Source organism: Ailuropoda melanoleuca, chromosome 12, assembly GCF_002007445.2.
Source record: "Ailuropoda melanoleuca isolate Jingjing chromosome 12, ASM200744v2, whole genome shotgun sequence".
In the NCBI taxonomy this organism is placed as follows: Eukaryota; Metazoa; Chordata; class Mammalia; order Carnivora; family Ursidae; genus Ailuropoda; species Ailuropoda melanoleuca.
In genome coordinates this window covers 8,757,278-8,784,116 of record NC_048229.1, presented here as the reverse complement: position 1 = coordinate 8,784,116, position 26,839 = coordinate 8,757,278, and the positions used below count along the sequence as shown (strand labels likewise).

Genomic DNA, 26,839 nt, shown 5'->3' with positions numbered 1-26,839 from the left:
GGGAAGGCAGGGGACAGGTTTAGCTGTTGACAGCCACAAAGAACGGTAACAAGCCCAACTTGCCCGTCACTAGTTAACTATTCTCTGGAACTAGCATCTTCCTTCTGTACCATAGAGAATATTTGTCTTCTGACTTTCAGAATGAGATTAGTATGATAATGTAATCTTGCTACTTAATTTATGCTGTATAAATATACACACAGCATGTGTTGTCACATATTAAGAAGATGGTTTAGTAGCGGTTGAGTGTGGCTCTAGAATCAGATTGCCTGGGTTTGAATTCTAGTTTTGCCACTTACTAAGTGTGAGATCCTGAGCAAGTTTCTGAGACTCAGGTTCCTCCTCTGTAAATAGGAATAATTCTACACCAGTCTCATAAAGTTACTATTATGTGGGATAAAGTATGTAAAGCACTCTAGTTAGTACCTGGCACACTATTAAAATGTTATCTACTACTGGGACACCTGGGTGGCTTAGTTGGTTTAGCACCTGACTCTTGTTTTCAGCTCAGGTCATGATCTCAGTGTTGTGAGATCAAGCCCTGAGTCGGGCTCTGCTGCTGGGTGTGGAGCCTGCTTAAGATTTTCTCTCTCGGGGCGCCTGGGTGGCATAGCGGTTAAGTGTTTGCCTTCAGCTCAGGGCGTGATCCCGGCGTTATGGGATCGAGCCCCACATCAGGCTCCTCCACTGTGAGCCTGCTTCTTCCTCTCCCACTCCCCCTGCTTGTGTTCCCTCTCTCGCTGGCTGTCTCTATCTCTGTCAAATAAATAAAATCTTAAAAAAAAAAAAAAGATTTTCTCTCTCATTCTCCCTCTGCTCCCCACTCCTTCTCTAAAAAAGAAAAGAAAAAAGTTATCTACTACTGTAGTATACTATAAAAAGTTCATATGAGGTCTCATATGCTATATGCATATACTATGTGACTATGGCATATGCATTTTCACAGCGATTCTCAACAGGGTGTGATTTTGGTCCCAAGGGGACATTTAGCAATGTCTGGGTACATTTTTGGTTGTCACCACTTGGGCAGTACTACTGGTATCTACTGGGTCAGGCCAGGGATGCCATTAAATATCCTATAAAGCCAAGGACACACACCCCAAAGAATTATCAGGACCCAAAATGTTAATAGCGCAAAGACTGAGAAACCCTGATATAAAGTCTGTATTGAAACATATTTCATAAGATGCAGTCACAACCCATACACATATATAGCATGTGGTCGTGTTATCTGCCTATGTAGTCCAGGGACCTACATGTGTCCAGGATGTACTGACACATCTTAGAAACCCTTTTAGCATATGTTTGGAATAGCATCCTGTCATGTGTACGACATTTACGTACTGATCGTGGCTCTCAGTATCTATATGCTAAAGACGGTCTGACATACTGGAAAGAAAGCTGAATAAGAAAAATGATATATGCAGAGCCACAGGCTCTATTTATTTCATGCTCATGGCAGTATATTATCCCACTCTTATGCCAAAACCTAGCTCAAAGTCACACAACCGATCAAGGTCGACTCCATTAGAGCAGGAACTGTGTGTTTACCTTATTCACGAAACTATCCCCACCACCCCAACAGTGCTTAGGCTCTCAGTAAACATTTGTGAAGTTATGGGACGGGGAGCAGGGCCCAGATCTAACTCCCAACACCGTGCGCTTAACCAGCCCACCGCCCTACCTCGAAAGAGTCAGAAACACTGCAATCTAGTCTCTATTCTTCAAGGGCCTTCAGAGAGGCGCATACACCTCTCTGAGCTTTTGCGTACCTGTCAAGTGCGGCTAACACAAAGCAACCCTACCGCTGGAGCGAGGGGTCAAACACAACAAAGGGGCAAGAGCTCGCCACAGGGCCCGGTTCCTCGGACAATTCGGAGACCTCGGGGACCCTTCGCCGTCGGGAGGTAGCCTCAGAGTACGGCCTCTCAGGTGGGTAAACTCGGGCCTGGGCGCAAACCCACCGATCGGCCTAAGGGGGTAAACAGTGCCCGAACCTTCTTCTCAAGCTTCCTCCTCTCCGACCTCCTCCAGATCCCATCCAGGGAGCGCAGACTCACCTCCGCGCTGGTACGCCAATCACGTGGCCGCCACCCCATCCAATCGGAGCGCGCGCTAGTGCGCGCACGCGTAATCTCGCGGTCGGCGACGGCGGCCGGGAGGCGGAAGTGAGGGTTGTTGTGGCTCGGAGGATTGCGCGCGGAGCTGCTGCTACCGAGGCAGCGGCGGCGGCGCTGAGGCGGTGGCTGCGCTGCCGACCCTGGGCCGCTCGGCCTCTCAGCTCGCCTCCCAGCCTCGCCTGAGCCCGCCGGGGCCCGCGCCGGCCAGCGCCTGCCCTATGAGTGTGTCACTGGTTGTCATCCGACTGGAGCTTGCCGAACACTCGCCCGTCCCCGCCGGCTTCGGCTTCAGCGCCGCCGGTGAGTCCCGCGGCCTCGCAGCCTTGCTTAGCCCCGCGCCGGGGCCCGGGAGCCTCGCCCTCCCAAAGTACGGGCCCGGGGAAAGGCGGCGGAGAGGCCCTTTGTGTCAGGAAGAAATTGAGAGGTGGTTGAGATCGGTCTCAGTCCAGCCATCCTAAATAGGCCTCTCGGATGTCATCTCTGGGAAGCCCTTCCCGGTCCCTCCCTCCTGGTGCCTTCCCACGGGCACTTTGTTTATACCTGGCGCGTCGCCCTCTCCACCCTGGGTTAGAGTCAGGTTGTGTAAGTTGCTCTCCTGCAGGCCTTGTGCAGGCAGAGACTGGATCTCAGAGATGCTGACGGTTCGTGGTTTAATTAAATCGTTCCTATTTGGGAGAATTTCTGTTTAGGCGCCCTGCAACTACAGTAATAACTAGCTAAAGTTTGTACACTTCCTGTGTTGCAGCACTGTACTGAGCACTTTGTGTGCCTTGTCTTCTTTAATTATCTTCACAACAACCCTGTTAGGGAAATGTACGTGCCTTTTACAGATTGGGAAACTGAAGCCCAGTGATTAAGTGACTTGCCCACGATTGTAAGTGGTGAAACTGGGATTCTAACTCAGAGCTGGACTTGAGAGTCTGAGCTGTTCATTACCAGCCACACAGCCTCCTTCGTGGGGAATGGAGCTATGACTGTGTTCCTTGGACCTTAAGCAATTCCCTAACAATAACATTTATTCAAGAATGAATTACTGAATGCTCACTATCTGCTGGGATTTTAGTTGTTTGGAGAATCAGACGTGGTCCCTGCTTTAATGGTACCAGCAGCTGAGTGAGGTAGACAGATTAATTAAATAATTACAGAATAAATGTGGAATTACATCCATGAAAAGAGCTGTGAAGGAAAGGAAGAGTTTGGAAAGCTATCACGAGAGGATCTTTTTGGTTTGAGGAGGGGGCCTGGGGAAGGTAGAGATGGTGTCCTTGGAAATTCCCCTGAATGTGTGAATTTCGGAGCTGCAGATTAAAAGTTGAATATGATTTAATGGGTTACAAGCACCTTTCAAAGACTACAAGTGATCCCTAAGTTGAGACGGTCAGCTAAATTGATATTAGGCACGTATACACCTCTATACGGGTCAGTCATTGATTCACTGATTCAACAAAACTTGAAAGACCTTCCAGGGTGTGCTAGGCAGTGTGGTGTAAATGCTGGGGATACAGTGGTGGGCAAAATAGGCCTGGTTCCTGCTATGATAGAACTTATATTAAGAGTATTTCAATCGAGTCTCCAGGTACCTTTTCCATTTTTGTGTGTTTCATTGATTTAAGACCGTTATCACAGATTTTCATGGTATGATTCATGGCATGAAGCTAACCCAGGGTGTTTAAGAACACTACTGCTAAAGGTTTTTGAAATTTTTATTGATGGACTTGAGACCTCCATTTGGGACTCAACACAGTTTCACTTTACCAGAGACTACTTAAAATGTTGGTTCAACACGGACATAATCACTGTTGCACCTTCTTTAAAGCTCTTATTCTCATTGATTTGCTTTCAAGTGCATGATTTCACTAGAACAACCCTGCATGTCTGAATTTATTGCACTGGGTGTTTATTGACTATCTGCTGGGCACTGAGGAGCCCCAGAGGTGAGTGAGAGATGCAAAGGCATCTTATTATCTTGGGGGAGGGCAGCAGAGAGAAAAGGGAAGCTTATGGATGGATACATTGAAAGTGGAGAAGAGCTTGTGTTATTATCAGATATTAATCATTCATGTGTTCCCTAGCCGGGGAAATGTCTGATGAGGAGATCAAAAAGAAGACACTAGCTTCAGCTGTGGCCTCTTTAGAAGGGAAGTCACCAGGGGAGAAAGCAGCAATCATACATCAGCATCTTGGCCGTCGAGAAATGACAGATGTGATCATTGAGACCATGAAGTCCAATCCAGGTATGCTTTCTAAAACCCCAGACTCATGTAACATAAGCCTCTGGTTGCCTGTCTTGTACATGTTATTCCATGAGCCCATGATTTTGACCTCTAACATACTTTTATCTTTTACTACCTGTGTGTCTTACATGAAATTGTCAAGCCACATTTCAATGTCTCCAAATATTTCTCCTAAATTAATACTAACTAGGTAGGTTGACAACTTTATTCAGTGAGGAAAGCTACCTACCATCTAGGTTAGTGGCAGATCGCGAATGAATCCAGATAAGCATGTTGTGTCCCCCCCCCCACACACACACACTCTCTGCCAGCTCACTCCAACCTAGAGACTGACTGTGTACTATATCCTCAGCATGGAGGTGATCAGAACTGGTAGGTTTGGTTTTCCGAATTAATTGCCCTGAATGTCCCATTTAGGAGTCCATGATGGAAAACATCTGCTTTTATTATGGTACTGCCAAATGTAAGACCCATCCTTAAGTTTCTGTGGGTATTAATGAAATTTTTATGGGGCAAAGAGTACTTTCAAGTTTAGGTGCCCCTGAAAACTTGGTTGTTCTGTAAATATAGTTCTTAATGCAATACATTACAATTTCTCTGTTGAAGTTTATTTTCTGACTCAAAATTTTAACCTAATTAGAATCCTTCCACATATTTCCTATCAGTTTATAATCTGCTAATTTTTGATTTGTGAAAGATGAGCTGAAAACCACAATGGAAGAAAGGAAGTCTTCAGAAGCATCTCCCACTGCACAGAGAAGTAAAGATCAAAGTATAGAATGCATAAACGCTGCTCCCGATTCTCCGTCCAAACAGCTTCCAGACCAGATTTCGTTCTTTAGTGGAAACCCATCAGTTGAAATAGTTCATGGTATTATGCATCTATACAAGACAAAGTAAGAAAAATCCTTTTCCTTTTGAATTGGTCTGTTTTTTTGTCTCAGGGCGGTGAAAAATTTCTTGCCCTGAAGAGCAGTGGATATTTTAAGCTTCAGAAGGATAATATTTTTCATATATTGTGTGTTAGAGGATTCTTAGATGTTTTACATTTGGTTAATCTTATAGATTGGGTCAAAGCTTCTTAGGAAAGAAACATGTACCTACACTTGAGAAAATACCTAAGAAAATATTCCACGAGAAGGTAGGCATGTAAGATGACTGGGAAATTAAAAGGAAGGAAGCTAAAAAGGAAAAAAAAAACCATTATAAATGATTTATAACATCACTGCAGTCTCAGATACCCTCAAATCTTTACTAAAGAAGCTGTTAAGTCAGTTAATGGACTACAGTTTCATCACCTCTTTTACCCTTTTTTGTGGTCCACACAAAGCTTAAAAGAAGCCAAAGGAAAGGAAGCATTTGGCTGGATAATCTATAAGCTGGGTCATTAGCCCCTTCGATAATTGGTAGCTGATCTCTTCAAAGCCTGTCCTCCTAACATATTTGCTAGGTCCCCACCGGGGAACAGTGAATAGTCAGGTCGCCTTTTGGGATCACACCTGTTGGATTAAGTTTGCAGCATTTCAAAAGCAAATTGCATTGTGGGAGGTTTTTTCTTTTTCCTCTATTCCAACCCAACAACAATTTCTGTAATCTTCAGAGTCACATCTTCATAGTTCTGAATTCTCTTTCTTATATTTAGAACACTCCTCTTCTAGACCCCTTGAGAGAAGTACATAGTTAGAGGTGTCCATTAACTTGTAGTTTGACCCATACGCTGGCTGCTTCTCTGCCTTTGTGGGAGCAGTTTTCTTTAACTTCCAGAATAGTGATTTTAAAACTTGAGGGAAAAAAAAAAGGAAAAACAGAATTGTGCTTCTGAGTTACCTAATGAGAGATTATTATTGAAAAGCTAATGAGAATAAAACACAAACAGCAGATTTATAACCGTAATAAGCCTTTAACTGAAGGTTGAAAATTTCAGTGGTGCGTGTAATCAAGACCATTGCACAGCTTACCTTAAGTTCCATTGCAGACATGTTGAAGGTATTCTGCATTTACCCTGGTTGTGTGTGTTTTCAGGTATTGTAACACTCTGTTTAAATCAATCTGTGAAATATAACAAGGTTTATTTTTTTCTATTTTCTTGGACATAAAAGTTGTCTAGTGTTGTCTGAACTAACCATACCTCATCCATTCAAGACAGTCTAATTATTGTCTTATTAGTAAGATGACCTCCTTAAAAGAAGATGTGAGGCGCAGTGCCATGCTGTGTATTCTCACAGTCCCTGCTACAATGACCAGTCATGACCTTATGAAGTTTGTCGCCCCATTTAATGAAGTAATTGAACAAATGAAAATCATCAGAGACTCTACTCCAAATCAATATATGGTGCTGATAAAGTTTAGTGCACAGGTAAAAGTTAAGATATTAAAAATCTCTTTGCCACAGAAACTGTGTTTTTGAAACTGTGTGATGCTGTGTGTGATTTACATTTTGCACTTAAGAGTCTTTTTTTTTTTTTTTAAAGATTTTATTTATTTATTCAACAGAGATAGAGACAGCTAGCGAGAGAGGGAACACAAGCAGGGGGAGTGGGAGAGGAAGAAGCAGGCTCATAGCAGAGGAGCCTGATGTGGGGCTCGATCCCATAACGCCGGGATCACGCCCTGAGCCGAAGGCAGACGCTTAACCGCTGTGCCACCCAGGCGCCCCTGCACTTCAGAGTCTTGATATTCCTGTCTTCTAGGGTATTGTTGTAATTCTAGAAATCTTTCTAAATTCGTTAGCAGACACACAATGCTAATCCGTACCCATAATGTTTTCATAAAGTGGATCGGATATGAAATCTAGAGTTGTGTTTGTTTGGTTATCCAGTAGTAGCTATTCCAGTAGAGTAGTAGTCCCCAAACTTTCTGAAATTGATGCCATGTTATTATCTGCCCTTTTAACACTGTGCCCCTGCTTCTCTCATTCTCTTTTTAAGAGACGTTCTTTGGCACATTTTAGAAAATAAGATCCCTTTTATACTTTTAATTTTGGTGGTGAGGGATTTGGGGACATTCCTTGACATATTAAAGATGCTTTAAGAGTTCTGACTGAAGAGACAGAAACAGTGAAAGCATGGTGATATTTTCAGTTTTGAAAATTACTCGCATGTTATTACAGATACTTTTTTACATAAGAAGGTTTTGACATTCGTTTCATTTCACTTGTCACATTAAGCAACATTTTCCATGTGCCTCAGTTCTAAAGATGTTAGGAAGATAGTCTCTTGGTTTTGCGTATTCATTCTTAATAGTACACATATTTCTGCATGAATATGAGAGTGAGATAAGCTTTAGCTGTTACCTAGGCTGTTGAAGAGCCATCCTATCTGTAGGTTTTGATTTGTTGTTTTTGTTTTTTTTAATGGGCTGTTACATTTGTCCATTCATTAGGTTTTCAAATGCAGCTTTGTCAAAAATTACTTCTTTCTCACCTCCTTGGTAAACAGCCTTCCTGAATTTGGCCCAGATAAACAGATCTAGCTTGCAGATTGGCAAAGAGTGGGTGTGCCTTTAGATCATTTGCCATTGCCTCTGACCAATTACCAAGATTTGTGGGTGAAAGGGAGCCCATGACACGAGGCCCACTTGTCATCTCCCTCCTTGCAGAAATCTAGAGTTGACAGCAAGAGCAGTCATTCATGGCCACGGGGAGGAAATTAAAAGACGTGAGAGTGGGATTATGTTTGTGCCTATTCCGTGGACCACAGAAAGGGAACCCTAGTGTAGCATTCTGTGTATAAGAGGGAACACAATTGCTATCTTTAACCTTTACAAAATACCCCACTACTGAGGTGAGACATTTAAAATATGTTTGAACTTTCCTGCACGCAGACTTATACTTCATAAGTTGACAATGAGAATGGAAAAGCACTTGAACAGCTGTGTTCACTGACTGTCAAGAGACCTTCCAAGGTCACTGAGGAGCTTGGCAAACAGTGGGCAAGTGGTACCTTTTAAGTCTGGTAGCACATGTAATAACAAGGATAATGACGATAATTTGCAATCTTACTGACTGCTTATGCTCTGCCACTCTCTGCTAAGTGCTTAATGTGCATTATCTCATGTACTCCTCACTACAATCCTTTGAAGTAAGTAAGTATGTTATTATCCTTGTTTTACAAATGAGGAAACTGACTGCAGAGAGGTTAGTGATTTGCCTTCAGTGACTGAGCTGGGATTTGAGCCCTCACTTTTAATCCTAGGGCATACTCTTTTTCCAGTAGGAGTGGATAAAAGTATGGGGAAGGGAGATAATCGCTTGGCAAGAAATTGTGTAATGGCAATATTTTAGTTATAGCTTCTACTCAACAGTTAAGGGCAGTCAGCAAGTAACACAGGAAAAGCCATTGAAACAGATTGGGGATAATGAATCATTGAATATTACATCAAAAACTAATGATGTATTATAAGTTTGCTAATTGAACTTAAATTAAAAAAAATAGATTGGGGGAAAATGTTTAAGAGCATATTAGACTTTTTAAATAGCTTAAACTCTGCTAAACCCACAAACTGTAGCAAGGGCCACCTTTCATAGTATGCAGGTAATGCTGTGGCAGTTTTCTGTTACTGTTCATGGATTTTCTTTGTACTTCTGCAGTTCCTCCACCTCTGTCTTTTGACCAAGTGCAGGTTGTACAAGTTCACAGATGTTAGTTTTGAGACTATGAAACCGTGTGCCAGCTCTTCCCCGTGGGGATAGAACCCTTGACCTAGGAATCATGATTTGTCTTATTTATTGCTAATGCTGGATCTTAGGGTCTGAAGCTTATCCTATCAGGGTTTTTCTGAGGTCTAAAAATACCCTCCTAGTATAAGACTTGAAGTTATTAAATTAATACTGGGCCCTAATGAAAAAAATAGGCTCAAATAGGTACCAACTATTGAGTACTCAACTAGATGCCAGGTCTATTAAGTGCTTTTCATGCATTGGCTCCTTGAGTCCTTGCAACAATTCTGTGAGGTAGGTGTTGTTACTTTCACTTTTATAGTTGAGTAAACAAGCATGGATAAGTCACTCGCCAAAGCCACACAGCTAATAAGTGTCTGAGTTAAATTTCAAACCCATGCAGCCTGACTCCATAGCCTAGGCAGCTGACTGTTTTCTCTTTCCTCTCTTTTTTTCACCAGAGAATTTTTATTAAGAGTATTTCTTCTCTGTATCTCCTATAAGCCCTGGACTTTCTGTTGGCTTCAGCTTTATGCTGTAGGCGTTCTAACGTGATCCGCTTACTCAGTGGTACTGTGACCCTTAGGAAACTTTGTCTTTGCGTAAGGAATTTATAATTCATAAGGATGCAGGAAGGCAAGAGGGGGTTCAGTTTTTGTAGTTCTTGGGGACAAAAAAAGGAGAGAGAACCTCTCAGTAGAATGTGAGGGCTCACTTTCATTCTCATGCTTAGGACAGTCCAAGAGACCCCTTTTTTGAGAAGTAAAAACATGTTCTCGACATTATAGTTGATTACTGTGACAGTAAAGGAAACTTGATCGTAAAGGATTTTTCTTTTTCTGAGTTTATCCTGGGAAGAGGACAGTTAGAACAAAAGATTAAAAAACCAAAAAACAAAAGCAGGGTTTCTTAAAATGGTGGGCTCTATACAATGCAAGCATTTTAAATAAAAGAGCTGCTTTTTCTATGTTTTTTGCAGTTAGCTTCAGGCTTTTGTTTTGTTCATTTCAGTGGTGGGTTGAAGTAGGAACCATGTGTATTTTGTTCTCTCCTCTGGTCCTAGCACGTAGCACAGTGCCTGGCAGATGCTGGGTGCTCAGTAAATACTCAGACAAGCTACATTTCCAATACCAAGATTTTAAAGAAAGAAATCCATGTGTTAAAAAACTACATTTCTTTGTCATAGATAAACAACTCCCCCAAGAAAAGAACCATTTATCTGGTGGTGAGTAGATTTTGTCGTCTGCTCACTATCACAGACTTTGTCCCTTCCTCCGAGGAAGTGTGCTCACTTAGCAAGCATTTACAGAGCTGGAGGTCTGAGGAGGGGTCTGCCTTTCCTGAGCTGGGACAGGTGCAGCCAGCTCCTCGTGGCCTTATTTCTGGGTAGTCACTTCCCTCAGTATGCAAATCCATTTGCTCACTGTGCTGCTTACTCATCCAGAGCATTTCATTGCTCTTGGAGAATGGGGGAAGCCAATTTAGGTGGCTTAGTATTAAAGAGATTTATTAACTGGCTCTTAACATTTTGAAGTTAAAATGCACTGTACCCAATACAGGTTGTTTCCTGAAAAGGAAACTCCCACCCTCACCCTCCAAAACAAAACAAAACTGTTCAGAATTGATCATCTTCCCTCAGCTGCTTAGCTCATCTGGTCATATTAAGAAAATATAAATAATCAAGAATCCACACTTGAATTACATCATTGGAGTGAAATTAAAAGCTATGGAGAAGCTCACAAGCTTTTGCTGTAAGGTTCAGAATCCTATGAGGGTAAACAGGCAAGACTATTTTTGCATGGTACAGACTTGAAACTCTTCCTAGAGGTTGACAGTGTGGCATGTCCTTTTGCAGAACACCCAGCACCCCCCCCCCACAATCATGCAGCTTGTCTACACTGGTAGGGCCACAGCACACAACTTCCTGTGTTTGGGTTAATGTCCATGTGGGAGTGAAATCTAGACAAACCTTGGCCTCCCAGCTGCCTCTCAAAATTGCTGAGTTTAAAAACTGGAATCATGTGTTTGTAACTTTCTACTAAGGCTACACTAGAAGGTTGGATTTGCTTGTGTTCGTGTTCACAAACGCACAGGTGCCTTTACAGTTTTATCTACAGGGGACTGTTTCCCCTGATCCTGTTTTCCACTCCAAGGAATAAGACCTTTAGTATTTTAAAGGCTGGTTTATCTTGGACCTCTTGATCTTGGCCAAAGATTTTGCTTTTGATATTACACACTACATTGTTTAAAACCTCCTTATTTATGATGTATTATTATTATTATTTGGTTTATTGAAGAAAAGAAGTTGGCTTTTCACACCATACCAGTACCTCTAGTCCTTTATTCTCTCTAACATTGATGGTGATGTTTTTGAAAAGAAATCTTCCCTAACAATTGTCAGTTATGATTGAGTTCTAAGCTTTGCAAAAATAAGCGTTTGCTTTCAGCTGCTGAGAAGGTGCTGATTCAAGGGAAAAAATATTGATATCAAGGGAAATGATGACCTTGCTGGTTGAATATTAAAGTTGTATTAGCTGTCCGCGTGTCGCATGTCAGCAGCTTCTGCTGGTTTAAGTGAGACTCTTGTGTCTCAGGAAACATTGTAGAGACTCGGGGTGTGGAGTTCCAGAGTTTGACACACCAATGAACATGCTTCCTTAGATGGTACTTCTGGCTGTTGCTTTCTGTCCTCTAAGTATAAATTTTAAATGCTGATGAAGAGAATAATTGAAGCTATGCATCTTGTATAAAAAGCACATTTTCAGGATATTTCTCTTAATTTTTTCCTTTTCTCCACTGGTATACCTAGGCCGATGCAGATAGTTTTTATATGGCATGCAATGGCCGCCAGTTCAACTCGATAGAAGATGATGTTTGCCAGCTGGTGTATGTGGAAAGGGCTGAAGTCCTGAAATCCGAAGATGTAAGTGTGCATCATTCTTCCGGTTTTTGTGTGTCTGTACACACACACACACACACACGTACACATATGTGAATGGCATAAGGTTGAACGTTAAGGTATCTGTGGAAATGTCCAGAGTATGCCAATCCATAGAGACAGAAGGCAGATTACTGGTTGCCAGGGGCTGGGGGAAGAGAAGGAGAGAAATGAGGAGTGACTGCAGTGAGTACAAGATTTCTTTTTGGGGTGATAGGGGTGTTCTAGAATTACTGGTGAGGGTTGTATGACCTTGTGAATATAATGAAACCCACTGAATTGAACACTTTAAACATGGCAGATTTTATATTAAATGAATTTTATCTCATTTTTTAAAAAGTATCCCAAAGTGTTTAAAAAAAAATTATCTGTGTTATCGAAATTGAGTGTTCATCTATTCCAGGTCCATGAAACATGGCCTAGAACCTAAAAAGGATTTCTACTTTAAAAATCAACCCTTAATCCCTCTCCTAATTTTTAATTCTGTTTGGATAACAGTCTATAATTGCTCTGATTTGCCACCTTCCGTGGGACCTTTTCCTACAAAACGTGTTCACTTGAATCATTCTATAAAGTAGTAGATTTAGCAGCTCTGTTATATTTAGAAGATTTTCTTTCTTCTAGAGTAGACCTAAAGGTCTTTTTACTTTGAAATCAGCTTGATGGAAATAAGTTCTGCTTTGACTGTTCTGTCATTAGATTGGGTAAAATAAAAATTGACAAATGATAAACTCCAGCTTCCTTTATGCTAGTTTTAGAGATTCTCTTCTCTAAATGAGCATGGCTTCACGAGAGAGTTCCTGTGAATAGCTGCTGTTCGGGGACCACAGATTAATGTGACTTTTTTTCTTTTTTTAAGATTTTATTTATTTATTTGACAGAGAGAGACAGTGAGAGAGGGAACACAAGCAAGGGGAGTGGGAGAGGGAGAAGCAGACTCCCTGCTAAGCAGGAAGCCTGACGCAGGGCTCGATCCCAGGACCCTGGGATCATGACCTGAGCCGAAGGCAGATGCTTAATGGCTGAGCCACCCAGGTTCCCCTAATGTGACTTTTCTCAGCGTGTCATTATGTGCACACCTCCCCACCTTTGCTTCAGTAATTCCTGCTCATTTTACAGCTGCCAGGACTCAAGTCAGACATCCCTCTCTTGGGGAACTACAGGGGGTACCTTTCTTGACCACAGACCATCATGCCCCCTCTTTCACACCCTGTTATAGCTTCCTATACTTTTCCTTCATAGCACTTATGACCACTGGTCATTTAAAAAATGTGACTTTTGTCTCTCTCTAGCAGATTATAAGCTCTATGAGGACAAGGCCTGCCTTTGTTGTTTTGGACTTAGCGAATCTGTTTTGCTCACCATTGTGCTACACTTAGAAGAGTGTCTGGCACACAAAACAAGGACTCAATAAGTGTGTGTTAAATGAATGAATAAAACAGTGTTGTTGATACTATTATTACTTAGTAGGAAGTGTTAAGTTTTAACTTACTCCGCGGAAAAATCATTCTGTTCCATTCCTGTTCTGCATTTATTCATTTGTGTTCTAATATAGTTACAGAGCCTTAGAATTAGAGCCAGGAGTCTGGTAACACTTCAGATTCTCTGCTAAGCTCTTGATAGCAGTCTCCCTTTCCAGAATATCAGCTCCTTGAGGGCATGGATCTTTGTTGGCTTATTCACCATCCTATCCCTAGTGCCTTGCACAGCGCCGGGAATATAGAAGGTGCTCAATCAATATTTGTTGTATGGATGAAAATCTTACCAATTTATTTGCACAGAGCAAAAATGTTGAGAACATCCTGCCAGGAGTCAAAAAGCAGCAGGAAAACTAGTGTTAAGAACATGTATATTTGAACCATGGATGAAGAGTTAGGCTTATGTGAGGTGTTTCCCTGTAGGGCGCCAGCCTCCCCGTGATGGACCTGACCGAGCTCCCCAAGTGCACGGTGTGTCTGGAGCGCATGGACGAGTCTGTGAACGGCATCCTCACCACGTTATGTAACCACAGCTTCCACAGCCAGTGCCTGCAGCGTTGGGATGATACCACGTGAGTGTAGGAGCGAGTCCCCCACCCTGTCAAAGCCCGTTATTACCCTTTGCCAGAATTGAAAATAGCCACCACCAAAAATGAACCATTCCCAGTGCTTGACTTCATACACCTGGGCACCATGTTAGTGAAGAGGTCACACGGAAGAGCCTTCCATTTTTCTTCACTTGCCTCAGTTCATGTGGGAATCAGTCAGCATTCTTAGACCACGTCCTTCTTAGTACCCTGATTCAGAATCTATGTGGGATTTCCAAAAGCAGCATGAATTGTTTGCTTCCAAGAACCAGAGAATGAGGGGGAAAAAAAAGAAAAGAAAAAAAAGGTAAAGCCGATCTTTGAGACTCTTCCACCCAAATGAAATCTAGGTCTAAAATTTCATTTTTCTCCTGCCCTTGATGTTTACCGTTTACTTTGGTTTTCTTACCATTTGGGCTATGGTAGCCTAACATTTCAGATTTAGCATGTTGTTGATGGCTGAGTGGCCAGTAGTAATAGCAGTCTCAAAGTATGAAGCACCCGTATGCCTACACTGTCCTGTTTCCCACTGTAGTAGAGGCCTTATTTGCAGGGTGGCATTGCACAGGCAAAGAACTGAGATGTAAGCTGTACCTTGGTTTTTGTTTTTTTAAATCAAGGGTTGTTCCTCCCTTTGTAAACTGTGCTGTAGGACTTAGCTAGAAGAGTAAATCAGATGCTGGCCTGGGTCTCCCACTACAGAGCAGAAGACACAGAATCAAATAATTACACAGATAAATATGCAGTCGTGGCCATAACGGGTTACAAAGGAGCAGTGTGCAGCATTACAACTGGAGAACGAGGGCCCTGATCTAGCCAGAGCTGCCTAAGAAGTTCAGTCTCCGGGGGATGAAGAGGCATTAGCCATGGAAGGGGGGGGGGGACCTGAGAGAAGTCAGTATGAGGGCAGGGGTTTGCATGGGAGGGAAAGATCACATGTCAAAGCCCAGAAATTAAGAAGGTGAACATACATCCACAGGAATCCGTTGTCTACCCCCAAGTGACCAGAAGAATGCCAGCTTTCACAGAGCAGGACCTTGTCTGGCTTGCTCACTGCTGTGCCCTCACACTTAGCAGGAGACCTGGCACGTAGTAGGAGCTCAGAAAATATTCCTGAGCAGATAAATAAACCCTAGGTTTTCTCTAGCCTGTTTAGCTTGATGAGAATCTTGCCCCAGTTCTAGAGTGTCTTCATTCAGTTCTGGGGTATCATGTGGGGGCTTGTCAAAGAATTGTCCAGGTTTAAATTTGCCTTGAATAAAGCCACACTATGATGTATGCATTCCATAAAGTGTTTATCTGTATCTTGTGTCCGTCTGCTACAGCATTTACGTTTTGGACACTTCTTTGTTCCCTGCCACTCCAGTTTTACTCTCAGTGCAGGTTAACTGCCCCAGAAGCATAGCATTTTTAAAGCTGGAAGTTTGCTCAGGGGACCATATTGTCCAGCCTCCTCATTTTACAGAGGAGGTAACAGACCCAGAAATGAAAAAATAGCATGTTGAAAGTGTCCTGCAGAGAAGGCCAGAGCTGGGACTAGAATTCAACCCTCTATATGGACAAACCTGGCGGCTAGCGTCAGAAACACAGTTCCTTCCACAAATATGTTTTGAGCCTCAGTTACATGCACCGTATAGTGCTGGGTGCTGTTGGGAGAGAATCAAACATAGATCCTCCCCAAGGAAGTTCAGTCAGCTAAGGGAGCTTACATAGGTGCATACAATTCAAGGTAGAAATCGGAGGGAAATAGAGATGGCTTCCCCATTGGGGGTAGTCAAGAAGGGCTGCATGGAGGAGGCAGCATTGGTATGCAGTCTTGAAGGGTAGTTTTTTGACAGATGAGATCTCGGAGAAGGACATTCTGGGACGTTTTCCCCAAATACTCCTCAGGAAAATAAGATGACAACTCAAAAGTTATTTTTAAGGAGAAGGAAGCATTTAATAAACTGTTAATTATCTCTTAATTAATGAGATGGTATGTCATAGAATACACATGTATAGTACAAATAAGGTGACTTTTGTAATTTTTTTCCCTTTTTTCTTTTTTATTCTAAGGATCATACTTAACATTTCAGAAAGATCATTCTGGCATAATGTAGGAAATACGATTTCAGAATTCGTGTTTTGTGTTTTTTTTCCAACCACTACCACACAGCTGCCACACAGACCAAAGGAATGACGCAGAGCTAGTTCGTACTTTCGACAAGACAGACAGCTTGCTGCTCACTACAGCTGCCGTTCCTGTTGTTTCTTCCAGTTTGTCTTCCAGCTTCTCTCTTTTTTAAGTTTTTACTTAAATTCCAGTTAGTTAACATACAGTGTTACATTAGTTGCAGGTGTACAATAGAGTGATTCAGCACTTCCATACGTCACCCTGTGCTCATCACAAGTGCTCTCCGTCATCCCGTCGCCGAAGTCCCCCCTCCCCCTCCCCTCTTTACCATCAGTGTGTTCTCTTTAGGTAGGAGTCTGTTTCTTGGTTTGTCTGTCTCTCTGTCTCTTTCTCTCCCCTTTGGTTGTTTGTTTTGTTTCTTAAATTTCACATATGAGTGAAATCATACGGTATTGGTCTTTGACTGACTTATTTCACTTAGCATTATACTCGCTAGTGCCATCCACATTGTTGCAAACGGCAAGATTTCATGCTTTTCGATCCCTGAGTAATATTCCATTGTATATATATGGTCCATCTTCTTTATCTGTTCATCTCTTAATGGACACTGCTTCCATAATTTGGCTATTATTGATAATGCTGTTGTCGACATCAGGGTGTGTGTCTGGCTTCTCTTTTGATATTAAACAAAGAGACCAGATCATTTAGCTCTCCCTTAGGAAATACAGATCAAGCCTCCTTATCTGTGATAAGAACTTCATGTTCTTCCTGCTAATTTTCTTTTCTTGGTTGTATTTACTCAGTTGGGTAACAAATGGATACTAGTTCTGTCTTAAGCATTCTTTCTTCTTGGTGCCAGTTCATAATTAGCTTCAATTATTACCTACTTTCTATCATTTTTGCCCATCTGACAGAAATATTCATGACTGGTACTTAGTGTTACTTTGTCTTGAGTATAACAGAAAGGCATTAATGGATTTTTTTTAAAAAAGATTTTATTTATTTATGCGACAGAGATAGAGACAGCCAGCGAGAGAGGGAACACAAGCAGGGGGAGTGGGAGAGGAAGAAGCAGGCTCACAGCGGAGGAGCCTGATACGGGGCTCGATCCCATAACACTGGGATCACGCCCTGAGCCAAAGGCAGACGCCACCGCCGTGCCACCCAGGTGCCCCAGCATTAATGGATTTTTTAATGGCCTTTTCCCCCCAGCTTTATTGAAGTATAATTGATCACCAAAAAATTGTATATATTTAGGGGTGCCTGGCTGTCTCATTCTGTAGAGTGAGCCCCACGTTGGGGGTAGAGATTACTTAAAAATAAAATCTTAAAAAAAAGTATATATTTAGCGGTGCCTAGGTGGCACAGCGGTTGAGCGTCTGCCTTCAGCTCAGGGCGTGATCCCGGCGTTATGGGATCGAGCCCCACATCAGGCTCCTCCGCTATGAGCCTGCTTCTTCCTCTCCCACTCCCCCTGCTTGTGTTCCCTCTGTTGCTGGCTGTCTCTATCTCGAATAAATAAATAAAATCTTAAAAAAAAAAAGTATATATTTAAAATGTACAACCCAATGACTCAGTATACATACACATTATGAAATGTTCACCACCATTATGAAATGTTCACCACCAAGCCAATAAACATCTTACCTCACACCTCTACCATTTTCCTTGTGTGTGTGTGTGTGTGTGTGTTAAGAACAGCCAAAGTCTCTCTTCTTAGCAAATTTCAAAAACAATATATTATTGTCAGCTCTAGTCACACTGATGAACACCAGTTCTCCAGAACTGATCCATCTTGCATAATTGAAACCTTGTAACCCTTGACCAACATCTCCCGATTGCCACCTCCCCCAGACCCTGGTATTCATCTACCTTTCTACTCTGTTTCTGTGAATTTGCCTTCAGTGTCATTTTAATTGACTTTTTGTAAATTGAAACTTGAGTAGTTGGCACTGGTATCTTCTCCCACATGTTCATTGTATGGTAACATGCCATGTGTGTTCCAACATTAACTTCTTTTTGGTGAAATTTATTACGGATTTTAGTTTTAACTCTTGGGAACAGAGTACATTTTGAGTGATTTAGATCTTTGGGAAATGGGAATAAGGTAGATTGTTGAAAGTAAAAATACCTTATGGATAACCGGACATAAAATTAATAACTTATCTCAAGTCCCTAATTCTAACCTGTACATATTTAGTCTTTGATTAAGCTTTAGACAGAAGAATGGAAGAAGGCATGAAGCAGATCAAGACTCCTTCATTTTCTTCTTCCTTTATCAAGATTTTGTATTTTTTCATTTCATTTTGAGAATAACTTGCAAGTGTTATCATTAGTTAGGATAAACACATAGTGTGTAAGAGACTGAAGATTTAAAATGCAGTTTTTGACTTTTGGTTCTATAGCAGCTGTCTCTTGTGCTTCATCTGTACCATTCTCCTTTGGTGTCCTGGGCAGGTGTCCCGTGTGCCGGTACTGCCAGACGCCAGAACCAGTAGAAGAGAATAAGTGTTTCGAGTGTGGTGTGCAGGAAGTAAGTACTGGTGGCTGCTGGAAAAGAGCACAGCTTTCATGGTCTGGGGTTGGCTTCTGCCCTTTGTGGCTGAAATTGTTTTCGATTCTTTTTTTTCTTTTTTGTCTAGGGTCAGGCAAGAAGTATAAATAAATCATTTTACACTCCTAAGCAAAATACTCTGTTTTTTATTTATTTTTTGAAAAGGACTAGACTTTGGCTGATAAATTGTGAATATTTGTCTTGCTATTTACCTAGAGTTCCTTAAAACCCAGAGCGAGAAAATGATTGACCCATAAAAGCATCCTTGCTTTTTGGGTTTTTAAACATATGTTTATTCAAAACTCCTGTAGAAACAACTCAGCTTCAAGCTGTGTCAGGCTCCCTCCCACTCTGAGTGAGCCAGGTCTTGCATTTTTGTATAACTAATGAAGATCTTACCTTCTCTGTGGCAGAACCTGTGGATTTGTTTAATATGTGGCCACATAGGATGTGGACGGTATGTAAGTCGACATGCTTATAAGCACTTTGAGGAAACGCAGCACACGTACGCCATGCAGCTCACCAACCATCGAGTCTGGGACTATGCCGGAGGTGAACACTGTTCTCATTTTCTAATTTGGATTCATTCTGCATGAACATCTCTCTCTCAGAACCTCTCCGCTTTCTCTCCCAGCTTGAAATCTTCCTGACAGCTGTGGCAAACTCAAATTCTCGTGGTGCCCCGTAGGGCACTATTTCCTACAAATGGCCTGAATTGCACATTATAAAGAGAGTTAACACTTCCATACTTGCCCTCTCACTCTTGCTTAAATTCAGATGACTTAGCTCATTTGTACAGAAGTATTGCAAGGCTTTTAAGTTAGAACACGTAAAAACAAAAACTTTGTCAAAGTTAAAAGTATATGCAGACTCTTTTCATTGTGAAGAAACAAGCCAAACAAGCCTTGATTGATGCGTTCATCCTTTTCTTTAGATAACTATGTTCATCGACTGGTTGCAAGTAAAACAGATGGAAAAATAGTACAGTATGAATGTGAGGGTGATACTTGCCAGGAAGAGAAAATAGATGCCTTACAGTTAGAGGTAAGATACTTTATTAGTAATTACTAAGTACCTTCTTTTACTGCTTTTTAGTGTCCTAACTTAAAAAGTGGCTTGGGCTTTTAATTTTGTCATTTTCTCTGTATGTGAACTTTTTTAAAAGTTCTGTCATTGCTACTTGTCTGATTATCTTCTTTGAAAGTCTGAGTCTCACGATACCTCATTATTTTGAATGTGGTGTTCCTCATTGTCTCAAGCTCAATATTAAGGGAGTCCTCTAGCTGCAATAAAATTGAAAGTTAAGAATCTGCCTGATGGCATCCCAGTAGCAGCTGGACAGTGAGCAGTTCAGAATGAGGAAACCCCAGTAGCATCTTTCCGTGCCCGGGAAACTTTTTTGTATATCTTAGACGTTTTATGAATTAGACACTTACATACTCAAAGTATGTATTTTATGAATTTCATGCTTATATACATGAAGCCATTTGGGGGTATGCATATAGTTGAAGAAATAACAAATTAGCACAATCTGATTTTTCACTGTAGCAATAAATCCCATCTACTATAAAATTGTTGTACTGTAAATTTTACATTAATGAAGGAGAAGTTTAACATGAGTCTTGTTTTTGTTTTTGTTTTTGTTTTAAGATTTTTAAAAATTTATTTGACAGAGAACTAGCGAGCACAAGCAGGGGGAGTGGCAGAGGGAGAGGGAAAAGCAGGCTTCCTGCCGCGCAGGGAGCCCAACTCCGAGCTTGATCCCAGGACCCAGGGATCATGACTTGAGCCGAAGGCAGTCGATTGGGTGAGCTTGAGCCCTGAGTCGGGCTCTACGCTCAGCATGGAGTTTACTTGCCCCCTCTCCCTCTGCTCCTCCCCCTGCTTGTGCATGCTCGCGCTCTCTCTCTCTCTCTCTCTCTCTCTCTCTCTCTCACCCTGTCTCTTTCAAATAAATAAATAAATAAATAAATAAATAAAGTCTTTAAAAAAAACAAACAACTTAACCGTGGGAGGAAATGGATATTTGAAAATTGCTCAGCTCCAGACTTATATGGTCTGATAGATTCAGTAGAATGACCTAAAATGAAGCTGATGTTTTTACTATTAAATGTATTGATACAAAAAAAAAGTTTAAACCTTTTACATTAAGTTTTTAGAATAAGCAACCCTTCCACATTAACTCTCTAAGTACATTCATTCAGCAAATGTTTATCAAGGGCTGCTGTCTGTCGGCCGCTCTTCCTGGTACTGGGAGTGCAGCATTGATCAGCCCCCCTGCCCATTCCAGTGGCACACACAAGTTCCCCCACCTGGCTTTTCTCTCTATGACACCTTCATTCTCTTCTCTAGCTTACAAACACATTCAGATCTCTGTTAGTCTTTTAGAATGGTATTTCTGAAATGCAAATGTGATGTTGCCACTCCATGGCCCACATTTCTTAGTATAATACCCCAGAGCTTTCCATAAGTTTCCATCTGTCCATACCTTGCACTGTCGCCTAATTGATGTTACTCCTTCATCTTGAAGAGATCCTGAATGTCCACAGCTTACATCTGGGTCCACTAGTTCTCTGAAAGCAGATCTCTGTCTTTACCTGTCTCCTCCTGTCTATCAGAAGCCCTCCCAAATCTCTCCTTCTCTCAGAAGTCCTGCCAGACCCTACTGTCATAAGCCATTTATCCTTTCTCTATAGTTAAACGATACTGTTCATTCATTCATGAGGTCAGGTAGCAAACGTTTCTTGACATCCAGCATGTGCCAGGCAGTGGGGCTACAGAAATAAAGATAGAACCCTCACTTCCAACAAGTTGGTAGTGTAGTCGGGGAGACCTGGTGATTAAGTCCTGCTAATGATAGGCACTATACCAGGGGAGCTGAAAGGACTCCTTAACCCAAGGCTGGGAGGGACAGGAACAGCTTGCTGGAGGGGGTTGAGCTGATTTGAGTTATACTTTGATTTAAACACCTGTGGTTCTTGGGGCGCCTGGGTGGCACAGCGGTTGAGCGTCTGCCTTCGGCTCAGGGCATGATCCCGGCGTTGTGGGATCGAGCCCCACATCAGGCTCCTCCGCTATGAGCCTGCTTCTTCCTCTCCCACTCCCCCTGCTTGTGTTCCCTCTGTCGCTGGCTGTCTCTATCTCTGTCAAATAAATAAAATCTTTAAAACATAAAAAATAAAAAAATAAATAAACACCTGTGGTTCTTAAAGTTACCTTGAGCAATAACTTATTTGTTAATGTACATTTCTTTGCTTGCTTGTCCAGACTAGATGGTAAGCCCAGGACAGGAGTGTAATTGACATCTCTTTATTCCTCTGGTTTGTTGAGTAGAGTGTAATCAAGATGTAATACATACTCTGATGATTATACCTACTCTTCTGTGGGTGATTAAAAGTTGGGTTTTAATTGAATTTAAGAAACTACAGTGATTTATGTTTTGGTGTTTATTCTCTATGTTTCTAGTATTCGTATTTACTAACAAGCCAGCTGGAATCTCAGCGAATCTACTGGGAAAACAAGATAGTTCGGATAGAGAAGGACACAGCAGAGGAAGTAAGTTTCTGGTTTGGTGCTGCTGACGTGCCATATGGCAGGGCTATCTGATGTTGGGTTGGGAGAAGGCAGCATACAAGAAAAGAGGAATGCTGGAATCTTCCTTAGTCTGATACAAAGATAAAGAATTGTTTTGCCTCTAAAAAGAAACCTTTGTTATACGTCAGTTATAACTCACTAAAGTCGGGACAGGACGGGGGGGATGCAATGCACAGAGAGAAGAAAGAAAAGAATTTGGAATCAGTTGGCTTACGCCAGTAATCTAACTTTAGATCAGAATTCCAGAGAGAAGTGGTTAAAAACATGAATCATCATTGTATTACAGACTTAGCCCCTGAAGGCAGTATCAGGCAACAAGAAATTCTAGACCACAATAAGAATGAAATTAGTCAAAAAGAGGAAAAGGAAGAGACAAAAATATGCTGTTGCAAGTGCAGCCAACTGAGCATTATTTAAGGAGAGGGAAGCCAACATATATTCTCACCTAGAATCAGTAAATCAGGACAAGTGGATTAAAATTGTATGCTGAGCTCGATATTACTCTAAATAGGAGGAAGAAACGAAGTATCTGCTATATACCCTAAAAAAAGAAGACTTGGATTTAAAGACTTGAGTATTTTGGTACTTTTGATTGGGGAGAGATTTGTTAACTTCGATCAGGTTTTCTAGTGCCTTGTGCAATTCCATTAAAAAAAACAGAAGTATGTACACAAGGGCCTGTAATTTGAGTCAGCCAGTTGGTTTGTCAGCTTGGGAACAGCTGCTTTGAGGAGCTGCGTGGGGGCTTTTGCGGCAGCAAGATGGTGCAGAGCTCTTTGAAATCACAGAGAAGAAATGGAGGCAGAGGTCCGAGAGCTTCAGTGGTTCCCATGGTTCCTTGTTTAGGGCAGAAGTTTTTGGATTTTAACAAAATCCTTTAAAGAAGATGCCAATTCACTAGTCCAGCAGGTGAAAGAAAAAAGTGGAAATGCAGATGGAGGGCGCAGAGCCTCGCTTGCTTTTCCCATTTTCTCCAGCTTGTGCAAGGAACCCTGACAGTTCCAAAGAAGGGAGTTTGGAAACTGGTGAGCTCCCGAGGGTTCATGTATAATGGGGGCTCCAAGAACCTTTCTCAGGTTCTAGGGACAGTGTTCATAATTCACTGATCCTCTTAGTTTTAAATACAGGCTTTTAAATTTTTTTAAATGATTATTTTAGTAACTTTGTGAGTCTCCAGCAATAACTAGACCTGCAGATAGGGACTGCAGAGGCAGGCTTGGGTCTCATCTGTGTGGTAGCTAGGATTACCCTGAAATTAAGCAGGCAGGGCCAGGCTTATACACATGCCAGGCCCTTTGGCCCCAGTTCCTGGATATGCCTACAAATGAGGAGAAATCAGGCTTCTAAAATTAAGGCTTAACACCAGCTTTAACATGATCTTTAGTTAAAAGTTCTTGATGTAGTTCATACAAGAACCTTCCAAGTGATGAAAGTGCCTTTCCAGAGGCACTCAGGGTCACTTGATGGACTAGTTCTGAATAGGGCTTGATTGGAGTACAGATGGGAAGGACATGCCTCCGACAGCACTCAGGAGGCAGAGCACGGGTCGCTGCCACTTGGTGTCAAGTTATGAAGTCCCAGGGACGAACGCTGGCAACTCTACACAGCCTCAGTGATCGGGTTTTGCACAGGGGATATGCCTAAAGTGCTACGCGCAGACCCTTGAGAGCCAAGCTTAGGGTCCTCTCCGCCTTTTAAGATTCTTTAGGATTAACTGCATTCCCTAACAAATGCCTATGAAAAGCAAGCCAAGGGGCAGGAAAGCTAAACACTGGAACTTGTGCTTCCTTTTACGTAGGGGTAAGATGGAGGCCAGGGCAGCCCTATATAAAAGCTGGAAGGGCTTGAAAAGGAAGTTTTGTTTTCTAATAACAAATGTCGCTCATCCATAAGTTAATGGATGATGCAGGCTTTTTATTCCTGCCACTGTCCTTCTTTTTGACTGGTCCTCTGTCCGTTGGCACCTCCAGCAGGAGAGCGTGTACAGAGAGAAACAGTAACAGACCATGCGTTTCACTCACGGAGATTCTTGTGCGTGGGCCTCGTTGTGGACATGTTACAACACTGTTCCTGCCCCCACCCCCCACCATGCCTTAGGTGGTGCAATTACTGTAGCGTGTGAGTGTCTGCTGTAGAAGCTCATGCCCTCTCGAAGGTTCTTGTCTTGGTGGGGCCATGTAGGAAGAACATAGAGCAGGCAGTCAGGACAGGTGAATTCCCCTACAGATCCGTCTTTTCTCATTGGACCTGGAGCTCCATGTAAATCAGTATTTTTCCAGCTGTGGATTGTGAAATGAGTTTGGTGGAGCACAGCTGGCCCTTTTATTTTACAGGATAGGATGGATATAAAATGTCAGAGCGCATTATCGTTTAATACTGTTTTGTGAAGCTCTTGGTGTCAGTTGTGTGTGTATACCTATACTGAGTGTTTCTTACTGCGGACTCATGGTCAGAAATGTTTTAAGAAGGCACTGATTTAAACCATCGTAACATTTGTCTATAGCAATATTAAAGAGCGTTTTGGGGTTACTTGATTATTTTTCATCTTAAGTGTGTTTGGCCTAAGTATCTTCAGTGAGCAAAACATATGCAGTTTGATTCCTTTTGATAGTCATTTTTGTCCTTTCCAATTTCCCTAAAGTAACAGGAGTCAGTTTAGGAGAAAATGTGTAAAGCATCTAATGTCTTTTATTTTAAAACAATACTGAGGAGGAAATAAATACCAAACTAGAATTAGAACAATTTAAAAAGAATTTTTTTTAGAATTTTATTTATTTAGTTGACAGCACAAGCAAGCATGAGCAGGGGGAGAGGCAGAGGGAGAGGGAGAAGCAGGCTCCCCACTGAGCAGGGAGCCCAACTCGCGGCTCGATCCCAGGACCCTGGAACCATGACCTGAGCCGGAGGCAGACAGTCAACCAACTGAGCCACCCAAGCACCCCGAATTAGAGCAATTTTGAAGCTACTTTTATTTTTATGACATAGAGGAATCTTCCTGTAATTGTGTGTTCTTCCAACTTAACAGAAGTTGGCTATAAAGTTAATTTCTACAGTTATTTTCTTATTAAAAAAAAACAACAGTGCTGTTAGAAATCTGTTAGGCCATATGGCAAGTTTTTAAAAGAAAGTATTAAAAGCAGTGGCCCTTTTCCTAACATGATGGACATTGCTGAGAGTTAACATCTGCCCAAGGGTCATTTTCCCTTTTCTGTACAGCTGTGGCCTGCAGTGTAGTACAGGGAGGTTTAGAACTTGGCTCTGGACCCAGATTTGGTGTCCAGTCCTGGACCCACCATGCTCTATCTCGTTGGGTGACCTTGGGCAGATTGCCTCACCTTTCTGTAAGCCTGTTTCTGTAAAAGGTTGTGCCACATCGAAGTCTCCGGCTTCTTACAAGATACAAAGGAGATACTGCTTACAAAACACCTGGCTGGTATGTGGGCTGTAGGATTTAAATTCTCAGTCCCTTTCAGTTCCTGTTACTACTGCCTCATGGTCCACCCAGCCTCACTACTTCTTCCCACCTCAACTTCGCCCCGTGTCCTTACAAAACCAGTAGAGCTGAGGCATTTCTCAGTTGTGTGGATCGTCACACCTGAGTGAATCCAACGTCTGCTTAGCTGGACTACAAAAGACTGTTGGTTTCCAAAGCAGAATACGCTAGAATTTTAAAATTCTCTTCAGTTTCTAAGACAATGTGACATGAATTCATTCTTTCTATATTGCGCTTATAAATTAACTCAAAACAGGAACCGCGTATGTTCCACGTGGCTTTGTGGTACATGAGAAAATTAATACAGTTTTGGGTGGGGGGGACCCAAACAGTTAAAATCAGTTATCACCATTTTCTTGGATTAGATTAGTTAGTTAGATTATTTGGTTAGCAGTTTTTGGACTGTGATCTCAGGAGGAAAAAAAAAGTGATGAGTTATGAGAGGGTGCTCTGGTCTGGCCTCCGACAGACCGTCTCCTGCTCTACTGCCTGAAGCTCTTCCTTTACTCCTGAGTCTTCCGCTTGACACGCAGCGGTTCCCGATCACCCTGGGACAGAGGAACAGTAGGGCAGAAAGGGTTTCTCAAAATGTTTATTTCCATTACAGAAATTCTTTCAAATGATTTTCTCACCTTTTCTTAGTTTGGTTTGTCCAAGTTACAGACAGGTGACTGAAGAGTCAATGGTGAAGTGAGCCCCTGAGACCACTCAACTATGCCTCTGTGAAGTGAAACTGACCTCTGTTTGCTCTTCCAGATTAACAACATGAAGACCAAATTTAAAGAAACAATTGAGAAATGTGATAATCTGGAGCACAGACTAAATGATCTCCTAAAAGAAAAGCAGTCTGTGGAAAGAAAGTAGGTGTAATTGGTCTCTTCTAATTAGCTCTTTCATTGTAACAGGCTCATAAACAGGTAATCTCCTTCATTCCGGTGGAAACACTTTTCAAGTGTGTCCATCACTAGGTTTTCAGGGGTCCCCCTATATATAGAGCAAACTTAACTGTGACTTCCCATTTATTGAAAACTACAGCGTTTCATGCCAGATGGACGCCGTGTGGAATGCAGC

At 42.1% G+C, this 26,839-nt stretch overlaps 2 protein-coding genes across 15 annotated transcripts in view; one reads left to right on the top strand and one right to left on the bottom strand.

Annotated features, from left to right (window-relative positions):
* Positions 1 to 2,140, bottom strand: part of ACAD10 (acyl-CoA dehydrogenase family member 10) — a 42,440-nt gene extending 40,300 nt beyond the window's left edge. For 8 of the 12 annotated variants that reach the window (XR_004629136.1, XR_004629139.1, XR_004629135.1 and 5 more), the window contains exon 1: positions 1,998 to 2,102. Coding sequence is in view for 3 of the 12 variants with exons in the window: in XM_034672717.1 (XP_034528608.1) it covers positions 1,998 to 2,041 (44 nt within the window). In the remaining 9 variants the exon portion in view is untranslated. The other 4 variants (XM_034672715.1, XM_034672714.1, XM_034672719.1 and 1 more) reach the window with 4 other exon arrangements.
* Positions 2,141 to 2,153: 13 nt separating this feature from the next.
* The window catches only part of BRAP (BRCA1 associated protein), a 33,595-nt gene continuing 8,909 nt past the window's right edge, over positions 2,154 to 26,839 (top strand). Inside the window, exons 1-11 of one of the 3 annotated variants that reach the window (XM_002913055.4) lie at positions 2,154 to 2,420; positions 4,193 to 4,354; positions 5,052 to 5,250; positions 6,521 to 6,710; positions 11,821 to 11,934; positions 13,851 to 13,999; positions 18,585 to 18,660; positions 19,095 to 19,233; positions 19,616 to 19,725; positions 22,147 to 22,236; positions 26,525 to 26,628. In XM_002913055.4, the coding sequence (XP_002913101.1) occupies positions 2,339 to 2,420; positions 4,193 to 4,354; positions 5,052 to 5,250; positions 6,521 to 6,710; positions 11,821 to 11,934; positions 13,851 to 13,999; positions 18,585 to 18,660; positions 19,095 to 19,233; positions 19,616 to 19,725; positions 22,147 to 22,236; positions 26,525 to 26,628 (1,415 nt within the window). In that variant the 5' untranslated portion in view covers positions 2,154 to 2,338. The remainder of the gene's footprint in view (positions 2,421 to 4,192; positions 4,355 to 5,051; positions 5,251 to 6,520; positions 6,711 to 11,820; positions 11,935 to 13,850; positions 14,000 to 18,584; positions 18,661 to 19,094; positions 19,234 to 19,615; positions 19,726 to 22,146; positions 22,237 to 26,524; positions 26,629 to 26,839) is intronic. The other 2 variants (XM_034672721.1, XM_019800374.2) reach the window with 2 other exon arrangements.